This window comes from Numida meleagris, chromosome Z, assembly GCF_002078875.1.
Source record: "Numida meleagris isolate 19003 breed g44 Domestic line chromosome Z, NumMel1.0, whole genome shotgun sequence".
Taxonomy (NCBI): Eukaryota; Metazoa; Chordata; class Aves; order Galliformes; family Numididae; genus Numida; species Numida meleagris.
Genome location: NC_034438.1, coordinates 49,279,748 through 49,292,506, shown reverse-complemented (window position 1 = coordinate 49,292,506; position 12,759 = coordinate 49,279,748). Strand labels below are relative to the sequence as shown.

Sequence of the window (12,759 nt, the reverse complement as noted above, 5' to 3'; positions counted from 1 at the left end):
CAAGGAGTCTTTGTAGAAAGCAAGAGAGATAGTCACCACCATGGGTCCAGCTTTGCTCATGGTTCAGATGTTGACCTTCAGTAGTGATGGGTCATCGGGGGTTGTTGTTTGGTTGATGACTGCTTCAGTTGAGACTGCTTCAGTTGACAAAAACTTCTGTTGACGACTGCTTTGGTTGACGATGATTTCCAACAGCAGTATGAACTTATTTATGATGACCAAAGTGGTCGAGTCAGCTCTCTTTGGAGTGGCAGCTTCTGGCTTTGGGATCTCAGCAGAAACTCCTTTGTTCCCATCTTCCAGGCCTTGCCAGCAGATAAGAGGGAGCAGGGAGGTGCCCACCTGCATCCTGTTTTTCACAGGGTACGATGGTATCATTCCCCAGACTCCCATACCAAGCTGGAGTTATTTGGTCACAGGCCAGATCTTCTGCCAGTAAACACTCCTGAGCACTCTCTTCCTGAGGCAAACAGCTCTGAAGGAAATGCTTTCAAATGTCCACAAGGTGATGCTGATTGCCACATGGCGACACCTCCTTGGTAAGTCGTTAGAGTCTTATTACAAAAGATACCTCAGAAAGCAAGCTTTGAGCCAAAAAAAAAAAGTAGGGTTCAGACAGTGGGCCTCTCCTCCTTTGTAACTAGCGGTAGGACGAGAGGGAATGGCCTCAAGTTGTGCCAGGGGAGGTTCAGGTTGGACAACAGGACTAAAATCTCCGGAGAGCACCGCACCTCCCGCGCCGCTCGGCACCCCTCGACGGCCCCGGGCGCAGAAGAGCGGCGCGGAAAGCAGCGAGGCGGGACGCGAGGCGGCCGCTAGATGGCGGAGCGCCCCCGGACAGCGCGCCCCGCCCCCGGCGCGCTGAGCGGGGCGGGGCCGCTCCGGGACGAGCAAAGGAAGCACCGGGCCACTTCGTCCACCAGCCATCGCGTCTCTCGCTGCCTCCCGGTGCCGAGCTCGCCGCCCTGGAGCGCAGGTAGGAGGCGGGATGGGCTAGGCCTCCGCGCCTCCCGCAGCGGGCGGCGGGGCTGGGGGAGTCCCGGCGGGAGAGGCGGTGGCAGCGGCTGGCGCTGTCGGCGCGGGTCCGGCTGGGGTCGCCTGGGCCCAGCCGCAGCACTCCCAGGGATCGTGCTGGGCTGGGAGCCGCCGGGAGGGCGTCCCCGGGGACCTCGCGCGGGAGGCGGGCTCGGCCCTAGCGGCGCGCGGCTCCGGGCGGAAGGCGAGGGCTGGTTCTCGCGGCTTCGAGCGGGAGCCCGGGGCGTGCCCGCGGCTATCGGCCGCGTGCGGCGGGGCTGAGCGGTGCCCGCCGGGCCGGCGGCGGGAGGGCAGCTGGCGCTCCGTGCCGGTGTTCGCCGTTAGCCCTGCAGCCCGGTATCGCGCCGTGCCTGTGCGTGACCAACCATCGTTCTTTCCGACTGCCCTTTGGCGGCCAGCAGCAGTCCCCGCGCTGCTGTGTGTGTGCCTTTTTGCAGGTGGCAGCTCGTCAGGCAAATACAGCGTGCGGTTCCAAGTGCTTCACGGGCTGTAGAGTGCCGCCGCGGGAGTTCACTTTTCATTCACATCTGTGAATGATGTGCAAGGGATGCTTTCTATGAGCATGTCCTTGCTCGTCACTGTGTCTCTGCATCGGGTCTGCGTGCCCTTCCATGCGTAGGTGTTTCCCGTGGGAACGGGTCGGTGGAGCTGTGCTGGGAGCGGGGCCTGGCTGCACCTCGAGGGCCGCCCCAAAGCGCGAGCTGGGCAGAGGCTGTGGTGTGCTCAGCGCTGATCCCCCTTCCAGCTTTCCCTCCCATCTCCCGTCCTGAAAGCCTCTCTTCCCACTGTCCTGCTACTGCTGTTTGTGCGTTTTGAAACACTTTCTGCTTTGGAGTGTGCTCCTTTTTTTTTTTTTTTTTTTTTTTTTTTTTTTTTTTTTCCTCCTTTCTCGAAGAAGAGCTCTTATTAGAATAATAAAGATGGAGGAGGGAGTTTCTCCCACTGACTTTGAAATGGAGGGAAGGGAGGCAGGGGCGGTGTGGCCGTCGAAATTAAGTTCTTGCATAACAGCACCGACATGGTAGCCATTTATAATCCCCCACTTTGACCAGCCTTACTCCGCAGGCCTGGTGACTAGGCTTGCATAATTGCACGATTATGTGCAAATGCATGTGCTAGGGTAAAGTCAAACAAACCAAGTGTTCCTGGTCAAAGTTTTCGTTTGGCACTTGTTATAGTAAAAATAAATGCACTGTACTTTGGTATGCTGTAGAATACTTATTAATAGTCACCCTCATTTGTATTTCGCTTAAATAAATAAACATGTGTTTAGCCAGTGTTTAAGTATGGGAAGGAGCATTTGAGAAGGAAAGAGAGAACAAAACTATTAAGCCAGTGCGTTCTTTGCTTTAGGATGCTTAGGAATTGGCCTTTTTGCAATCTGGATGGTGTAAGCAAATGAGATGCACCCTTTCAGCAAATACCTAAATATCTGGTGCAGATTACATCACCTTGAGACAGAAAGCTAGTCATCTAGAGTGCTCCAGTTACAGAAATGAGAAATCCTGCAAAGTAAGTTGCATGAATTAAATATAGTGTTTTCCCCAATAACTAAGAACTACGTCTTGTTTTTAACTAGCGTCTGTCTTCATACTGCTGTTCCTAGTCAAAGCTGAATACAGTACTGTTCTTGTTTAGGTGTGTGTGTTTTCAGAGTTATGTTTTCAGGTGTGGTGACAGTGCACTGCTTAACACCTGTTTGTTGCCTGATGTAGGAGCATTGCTGTTCATGTTTTCTTTTTTTTTTTTTTAAGATAAAAATTAGTACTTATTCAATGAAATATGTAATATTTTTTTTAAGTTATTCCATCTTTTTATTTCCAGTATTAAAAAGGGAGTCTCTTTTTTTTTTTTTTTTTTGACAAGTGGGGCTGTGGTGTGTGGTAGTTTTTTCCGAAGTCAGTTAACCTAAAACTTGTGAGAAGACAACTTATGGAAGTTATTTATTTTGGTTAGTAAGATGGAAAGCAAAGATGTGAAAACATAAAATGCAATCATAAAGAATCCATCTTAATTTTCAGCCGTTACTAACTGAAGAACAAACTGTTTCATGTCACAATGTGTGTCAGGTACTTCATGTGTGTCATCCCACTCAGCCTTTTGATAAGCAATAATAGCAAACAGCTACTCCATGTTGGCTAGGGACATGAGCTAATGGTGGACTGAGGAGGGGGCACTGCTTATTTAGAGGGCTGTATGCATTCCAGAAAAGGTACCTTCTTATATGTGTCTCTCTCTTCTTGCTTGGTGAAGAGATACTAGATGGCCACCTTTCCTACCATTTTCTCTTACTCTTCCTGCTTACTAAGCCTCCTTATACAAAATTAATCAGCCTGGATCTGCTTTTGAAATTCTGCCTGTCTCTGCTGAGCGTAGTGGCATGATGTGGTGCTGACCTGGTCTGCTGGCTGCCTGTCAGCCAGGGGAGCTCATTGCTGGGGCTGCAGGTGTAGTTCCTCAGGACTTCGATTGTGGCCTTCTCTGTTCTGATGAATCATTTCTGGATCAGACTTGCTTTCTGTTCAATGCCAAATTAATAGCAGGAGTTAACAAATTAGTTAACTGATTCTTCCTTCTTGCAGTAGGAACATCATTGGAAATTGATGTATGGTTTTTTTTTTTTTGGAAAACAGTAATCTATTGTTCTGCACAGACTGTGTGGTAGGAGTGATGTGTTGTTGCCCCATACTTGGGATTGCTGGAGGTCTTAAGCCTTCATCTGCCCACAATCACAGTAACTTCACCACAAAAATGATCTGCAGAATGGAACACCTTTCCTCCAAGGACGGGCTGTTCAGCCTGGAGAAGAGAAGGCTGTGAGGTGACCTGGTAGCAGCCTTTCAGTGTCTGAAGGGGAGCTACAGGAAAGAAGGGGACAGACTCTTTAGCAGGGTCTGTGGTGACAGAAATCGTTTCAAGCTTAAAGAGGGTAGACTTACCTTAGGTATAAGGAAAAAATCTTTATACACTGAGGGTGGTGAGGCACTGGAACAGGTTGTCCAGAGATGTGGTGGATGCCCCATCCCTGGAGACTTTCAAGGCAAGGCTGGATAAGGCCCTGGGCAGCCTGATCTGGCTGTGGTGTCCCTGTTCATTGCAGGGGAGTTGGACTAGATGGCCCTCGGAGGTCCCTTCCAACTCTAAGGACTGTATGATTCTGTAGTTGTCATTTTAACCTGTTACTGAGAGCTGTTAATCACCTGATTATTGCATTACAAAGTGCAACAATTCAGCATTACCTCCAGCCACTTCTTTAGTGGGAACGGAAAGTGTTGAGCAATGCTTACAGTTTATCAGTACCCATCTTGGGCTTGTTCCATGATTCTTCTTTTCTGTTTTCCTTTCTCTGCAAACACAATGTTGGTCTGTAAGATACGCTAAGATGCACTGTTTTGACTAAATACTTAGTGTTTTAATCACAGATTGGAAATAATTATTTCCAGAAACCTTTGCTCTGCAAGTGTGTAATTCCATCAGCATGTCCATTGAGGACAGCAGAACAAGATGATATTTCAAGATACATATATTGCATGTATGTGATTTATTTTTTCATTTCAGAGTGTTAGGGCAAAGATGTGGACCTTATTTTTCCCCTTCACAAACAGAGATGATTAAAATATGTCGTAAAAAGATGTTGGCTCCACAGATGCTGGGTGACGTTACTTCCTGTGTTCTTTCCTAATGTTTAATGGACATATATTTTAAATGCATTGTGTATATTAAGTAATGGAAGCACAGAACAGGAAACATCAGAACTGGCACTGCTTGAGTTGGTGTCTCTGCTTGATATGTTTGATGTTTGCACTCAACTGGGATGTGCCGCATCTATTGCCACTTCTGCCTTTTACAGATTAAGAGAATTTTCTCAGAAAGATCTAGGTGTTTCTTAACAAATGGTACCACAGATAGGCTTCTTATCTAGAGAAAAAGAAAAAAGGATTTAAAAAAAAAAAAGCCCAAACAACAGTACTCAGATGGGCAGGAATCTAATACTCATCTAAATAAACCAACAAGTAAAATGCATTTACAGGGCATGTTCTCAAGTTACTTCACCTTTTAGTAGATAGACAAATAACAACGGAAATGTGCCAATTTACAGAGAACCAGTTTGTTTTCTCAGAGCAGCTTTTTTTAGTGGTTTTGAAATAACACAGGTTGTCTGTAAAGCTTAAGACTGTCAAGGGAAACCCCACTTCATCTTTCTTTGTCTTTAGATACTGAATAATTAAAGATTATTAATTTTTAAGACACTTACCCTCTCTTTGAGGAGGAGACAAATGTAAGTAACACATTTTACAGAAAAAAATAAGGTTTGGGGAGAAAAAAGCAAAAGTTATTTGGTGCTGTGAGAGCACATGACTAGAGGTCATTTCAGGGCTCTCATCCAAGTGTGATGTTAGTATGCAATACACTTCCGTTATTTGCAGCATGTCAGTCCTTGAGTGGCTTTTGATAACTTCTGTGAAATATTCAGAAATCAGGCAGGTATATGTGAAAAAGCAGAGACTTCTTATTTTGTTGCTTTTTGCCCTCAAATATCTATCCAAGAATGCTAATGCATTTATTGAGGTAATAAAATTATTTGTAATAGTTAACCTTTCATTTCTATTCATAATTCTTTTTCTTTGTGGTTAACCAGCTTTGCCAATATTTAGCTGCATTTGGCCAGATTTCTTTATAAGCAAAGCCTGCTCTGTAATTTAAAGTTAGTTTTTATAATCTTGTAAAAATCTCATTTAAGTGAAGTGCATCTTGGAACCACTTTTAGTGTGTATTGATCAAGTGAGTCCTCTAGTTAGCTGTACAGGAAATTACTGAAGGTAACTTCTTAAAGCAGTAAAATGAAGCAACAGCAAAGAAAAGCAAGTACTATCTTGTTTATCTTCTCCTTGTATTGATTCTGTATTAAATCTTTAATTATAAATTATCTTGAATTGGCGCTCTCTGAGAAGCAAGAAGACAGGGGAACTGTAATCTGAAGAATTAAGTGCTATTTTTCTTCAGTAATATAGTTGATGCTGATAATTACTGACAAGGTTACACTATTACTCAGCAACAAACCTAGTAGTAGTCATCTGATGTAGGGAACTGTGGAGATAGCTAAAAAATTCAGTCTGGAAGTGTTAAATGTATTTGTAGGTACTGTTATCTATATTCACAGATACTGTGAAGCTATCAGATGATTTTCTTTTATGGAAGTCTTAAATAATGCTACTTTTTTTTTTTTTTAACCAGATAAGGAAATAAAGCATATTGAAGCCATATGGCAGCTTGAGTCAGTCACATTAAATCTTGGGAGAGAGCAGCTGAGCACATATACACTGAGTTTTGGACCTCTGCCTGTGGAGCTGGCCAGTCATTCCTCGCACCAACGAGCCATGCTATTCCCTTAAGCTTCTGATGTTTATGGCACCAAATCCTGCAACTTGGCTTCTGATGCTACTGTTGTGTTCAAATGTCTGTCGGGTTTCTGCTTCACGCACTGCAGTGCAGACAGACATGGAAGTTCTGCAGCTTCAGACTGAGTACTAGACTGGAGCTTGCTCACTTGAAGGCTTTTTTCTCCTCTGATTTTCCCTTTGTACGGTTTTTAGACAGTTGAAGGGTCATTATTCTTTCTTCTTCCCACCTGCTTCTAGCTGTTCTTTGAAGTTGATTGCTTCTTATTACCAGGATACACACCCATATTTCAGGTTGGAGTAAATTAATTTTAAAAGCTGTACTTAGAAATGAGGTTTCCAGTTCTCAAGGCTTTTTTTAACTCGGAAAGTGCACAGGGACACCCTTTCTTCTCTCTCTTTCCTTAGGGTGTGTATTATTTATTGATTTATTTGACTACTGCTGTCTACATGTGTCTAGATAATGATTCAGGTCTAAGCTTGCTGTATGATAATTCTATTTATGCATCTAGGATTAAGTTGTACTTTTTCTAGCGTGTTTATACTTTTTAACAGAACATGTTGAATCTTTCTAGAAGGCTATTAGAGTGGTTTCTGAACTGCAGGCTACAAATTAGAAATTAAATGAACAGGAACAGTTAAATGTTTGTTTCTCAGTAACCAGAAGTTTCAGTGCAAGATTTATCTATGCTTCGCTTGCAGTAATCTTGGAATTTTCCTGACTATAGCTCCCTGTCTGAAAATCTTACCATGTTGCTGTCTTACTGGCAGGTACTGTGCTACAGAGACACAACAGTCTCTCATTAGTAGAAGTTTGTCAGTGGCAAACAAAATCCTCCTTGGCAAAATTGTAGTGATTTGTTTTACTGCTCATTTATTAGAATAGGACTGGAGCAGCAATGTTGATTTGAAATAAGGCGAAGAAGTAGAGGTTGGAGCATCTCTTCCAATTCTTGAATAGAAACAAGATAGGCTTAAATTTTTTGTGTGGATAGATATTTTGGTTTTTTACAGGTTAAGTCTGCAGACATCTTTCTCTCATGTTAAGATGGAGACTCATCTTGATGGGATTTTTTGGGGTGTCTAATTACAAAAAAGTTCGTTAAAGTATTGAAATAAAGGCAAAATTTTCCCTCCTTAGCTTGGTTCATCCTTACTCATCTGCCTGCAGTCAGACTGGCAGCAAGTAGCAGCTTTAACACGCTGTTGCCAACTGATAAATTCTTTAAAAAGTGTCTCATTTTTGAAAATATTATTGAACTTCTAGTGAAGCTGGGAATTTTTTCTGCTTGACACTTGCATGCTAAATTTTCTTTCTTCTTCTAGTCTCCATTACGAAGCTGTATGATTTTAATTTTCTTCCCCCCCACACCTCCACCTCTGAAAGACATTGGTGAGGCAGTCAATAGTTAGTATCAAGAGCAAAGGTGGGGCTGACAACGGGGGGAGCGTAGATTGGGGAAAAAAGTGACCTGTCTGTTTCCCGCTATAGTTGTGGTGTGGGGATTGTGTAAATGAGATTGGAAAGAAATGATATTGTAAAGAATTGATTTCTATGTGCCTGGGCATCCACTGGCATATACTTGCTGTGATATCGACCTTATCTTTTTATGTTAGAGATGGTGCTGACTTGTAGCAGAAAGTTGTTGTGTTCAAAAGACACCAAACTGTGTATTAGGAATAGCTGTGAGGGAAGACAGAGGGCAAAATATTTATTTCCAAAACAAATAGGGAAAAAAATGTGTCACAGGAATCGGAACGTAGGTCATTTGTGAGGTACTTACCTTACACTATTTATTGATCACTAGAATACTATTTCTACTATTAAAAAATATGTTAGATAAAATGACATTTTCGTTGGATTAACTGTGAATAAAGTGATGGTTTTTGGGAGAGGGAGACTTCCTGAGAGCCTATAAAGATGCTGTTGAACAGTCAGGAAGCTGCTTGTTCAATCTAAAATGAACTGTTGCCACATGTGCAGTGCCTGCTCTGCAGTCATGCCCTAAATAGTAGCTATTAGACACAGTTTTAGAAAACTTCGTTTTCTGACTTTATTGTCAGTGGAAAAAAATGTGCAGCTGAATATGGGAGAAACTACCATGGATGTGCTAATGGTTGGCCTAAAAAGAGGGGGTGTAAGGAATCAAATGGACTAAAATGAGAAATGGAGTGGAAAGATACGTGGTTTTTGTACAGTAATAATCAAGAATATTTTGAATGCTGTATCAGGAATATGTTTCCTGTATCTGTTATTAAAAAAACACTTGAAACAGTTTTAGAAGGCAGATGTCGGTAATTGCTCTGTTAGGAGACCCCGATTTGTCACAAGACAACTGAACAGAGAAGTATTGGTCCTGTCTTCTGGCTGAGAGAAAACCTCATTTCTGCAATCCTCTCTCAGCCTGTCATATTGTATAAAGGCTCTATTTCTGAACAAGCTGTGTTTTATTTTTAGGAGAATAGCATTGTGTCTAAAATGGAAGTTGACATCAATGGAGAGTCCAGAAGTACCATATCCACGCTCCCAGTGCCCCTGGCTGAGGTGAGTGCTGCAGGCCGAATGGAAGCTGAGAAGCCACGATGCTCCAGTACCCCTTGCTCACCCATGCGACGGACGGTTTCGGGATATCAGATCCTCCACATGGATTCTAACTACCTGGTTGGCTTCGCAACTGGAGAGGAGCTGCTAAAACTCGCCCAGAAATGTACAGGAAATGAAGAGAGTAAAGGGGAATCTGGGCCTAACTTGCGCTCCAAACAGCTTGATTCAGGACTTGGACGTTCCTCCCGTTTGTACAGAGCTAGAAGTAGGTACTATCAGCCATATGAGATTCCAGCAGTGAATGGAAGGAGGAGGAGACGGATGCCCAGCTCAGGGGATAAATGCACTAAGGCTTTACCATATGAGCCCTATAAGGCACTTCATGGTCCCTTGCCTCTTTGCCTTTTAAAAGGTAAAAGGGCTCACTCAAAATCCCTGGACTACCTCAATTTAGACAAAATGAGCATTAAGGAACCTGCTGACACAGAAGTGCTACAATACCAGCTCCAACACCTTACCCTTAGAGGGGACCGTATGTTTGCGAGAAATAACACATGAGCTGTCATCTCAAACGTAGAACCAATTTCTGATTGTTTATCTGTTGCTGCAAAAATCCACTATTGTACTGTGTACATGACTGTCCACATTGTAGGTGGTTGTATCAGCTAAATGTTATCAGAAGTTTTATTTGAATGAAATCTAGACAATGCAATGTGTTAGAAATACTTGGAAGGATAAATCTTTCCTGAGAAAGCAGCTTCTAATGCAAACTTGACTGCAACTAGGGGATATTTCTTTGGACACCTTCTAAGAACAAAAATTCTAAAATTTTTAAAAGGCTTTTGGTTTTTTTGGGTTTGGGATTTTTTTGTACAGTTCTAGTATTTACAGTAATTTAACACTGAAAAATTGGTGATGTTTGCTTGGTTGTTGCTAATTTTTGCCTGATGTTAGAAACTGCTCTTGGATAAGTACTCAAATTTGGAGGTCTTTTGTCTTTAGTTTTTGTTCCTGCATTCTACAGTGGAATATTCATATGAGTTTGTTTTCATTTTTTTTTTACATCATTGAAAGAAATGTGAGCTTGGCTAAACTTGATCATTCGATGTTTAAACAGTCTAGAAATTGGTCTTGCACTGCTGATAAGGGGGAAATTCACTCAAACTCGGGGGTAAACAGGGGAGTTGGATCTAGGAGATCTTTGGATTCCTTCCTACTCAAGCAATTCTGTGATTCTGTGAAAATACACTTTAGTTCACTTGCTACTTTAATCACACAAAATTTTTCTGACTCTGCATGGAACTAACTGCTTTACCTCCTCTGTTCTACAAAATTTTTTAGGAAACATATTTGAATACTAAAAGAATCTTTTGGGGAACGAAGATTTTTTTGTTAATGGGGATTTTTTACATTGTCTTGACTCCTAAATGGGGATTCACTTTAGATTCCAGGAAATTCACTAGAATGTCTGCATTGGTATGTCGGTGTTCTAATTTTAATTCATGATGTCTGTAACATATATATTAATAGAAGATGTCAAATAACTTTGTCATTGCTTTGGAAATTTAGTTGATCTGAAGAACTGAACTCTTCTACAGGGATTTGTAAGGCAGATTTTTTTCTAAAGGAGTGGAAGTGAAATATTCCTATGTTAGCCTTGAAGAGATGATCCTGGATTATTGAGAGTAGATTGAACACACTGGCTTACTTGGTTGCTTAAGAAATTTTTATCCAAATGTGACATCAAAAGCAGTTTTGACAGCTGTATTCTTAGGTGTATTTAAAACATTTTAGTAACTTATGTTGGAAAATGAAAAATAGTTATTAGACTTTTTTAGGTGCAATCTCTTACTGAATCAGTGTGTGACTTGGTTTTGGCTGATTACCTCTGTAGAAGTTAAGATAACATTGTTTTGAAACATAACTTATTTGATCAGTTGTTTCTGCTACAATGCAATTTTTTTCTACTTTTGTTTGTTCGGAATAATAAGAAGCACTGGTTGGTGCACGTGCTGTGGGAGATGGAGAGTTCATCCCAGTCTAATAGCTACTCCACAGCTGTAAATGAAGGCAGCCTGGCTGTCTGTGTTTTCCTGGCCTGGGTTTTCTTTTGTAGGTTTGTTAACTGATGTGTATCTTTAAGTTAACTACACCTCTGTAAATCTAATGTATTGAACAATGATCTGAAAAGTAAAATCTTCCTAATATAGTCTTTAGTTTGAAAAACAGTATGGTCAGATGCCAAAGAAGTTGGGGATATTGCTTAAGGAATAAACACCACTATTTATTGAAATACCATATGAAACTGTATTTCTGGCTGAAAAAATAAAAAGGATGCTAAATATCTGTTGTTGTGGAGTCTTTTCTTATGAAGGAGAATAAGGACATTTAGAAAAAATACAACTGTGGTCAAGGAATCATTTGAAGACACAACTTCAAAGCAGGAGTCGTGGATTTCTGTGAAACTAATGCTTAGGATTATGTTATTTCAGAAAGTAGGACATGTAATTATAAAAGTTGTGTGCTTGTTTCTTAATGTGGTCCTGTGATGTAAGTGTATAGCTACATTCATAGAGGGGCTGGAGACTGGTCTTTTTTGCCAAGTTCAAACATGAAAAATGTGTTAAGGCTTTATCTGTTTGTCAATGGTTTACGGGTGTTTGGCCTGGTTCCGTGACGAAGGGGACGGGGGATCCACGGGTCCACGCCCCGGGAAAAAGGGTAAGGAGATGGCCCTGAGAGCAAAGAACAGCAGCAACAATCTGAGGAGAAACAAACTAATTTACTAAATAAGATATTGGAATGCAAAACAACACACTATAATACAATATAATTACAATTTAAGCTGATAAATACAGAGAGAGAGAATGTCCCAAAATCAAGGTAGGCCTTACTCTACTACCGACGATAAGACGGCTGGAGAGCGAGGTGCTGCCAAGACGAGAGACGGGCGGAAAAGGGACGAGGTCTCATGATCTGCAAGTTTTTATACTGCGAGCTTTTATCTTTTCCCTCTGGCTGGAAATGGTAACAGAGGAGCAAAGTGCCGTGGGGACTGTAGTAGTCCTTCTTTTCTGAGAACCAGGTATATCCACTACATGATGTTATGATGTGGAATACCAATAACCGAAAATCACAAAACCATGACACTGTTCTGTGTCTTATTTGCCAGAGTGCTTGCACAAGATAATATCATTTGCAGATCTCACAGGGTGTTACCATTTAAGAGCCTGAAGTTTTGATTTGTAGTGTTCTTAATCAGATCTGCAAAATCCATAAGGAGTGCCTGTTTTCTATCTTTTAAAGAGGGACAGTCTCTGCCAAATGAAGGGTTTTGATCTTTTCTTGCTGTTGATAATATCTTCCATTAGTTTATTAAAATCTAAGATGAGATGAGTCTTCTGGCTCATAAAATGAATATGAACAATATTAATGATTTTTCAAAGTGAGATCTGCCGGGAACAAAGTTCTCACTACTTTTGCAATAAATCAAAGAATCAGGGTTTTGGGTTGTTGTTGGCATAAGGTATCTTCCAGAGGATCAGATGCCTGAAGGTAGAAACCATACAAGATACTAACACAAATCTTCTATAGATCAACACCAAAGTAGGTTTGGTATCAACTACAAATGTGCAAGATGTGATATTGAGGCAGATCTTAAATCAGGGCACAGAGTTGTTTTCTTTTTTTTTTTAAATATAATAGGAAATTGATTAGTTTTCCAGTGATTTCTCTCTTTCTTTCTCTCTTTTCATGTATATATTTCTAGGTAATGCTGTC

General features: G+C 41.6%; 1 protein-coding gene across 1 annotated transcript; it reads left to right on the top strand.

Moving 5' to 3' along the window:
• Positions 850-11,325, top strand: CZH5orf30 (chromosome Z C5orf30 homolog). The gene is made up of 2 exons (XM_021381234.1): positions 850-976; positions 8,893-11,325. Exon 2 carries the CDS (start codon positions 8,914-8,916, stop codon positions 9,535-9,537), a length of 624 nt encoding a protein of 207 aa, XP_021236909.1. The 5' UTR covers positions 850-976; positions 8,893-8,913; the 3' UTR covers positions 9,538-11,325.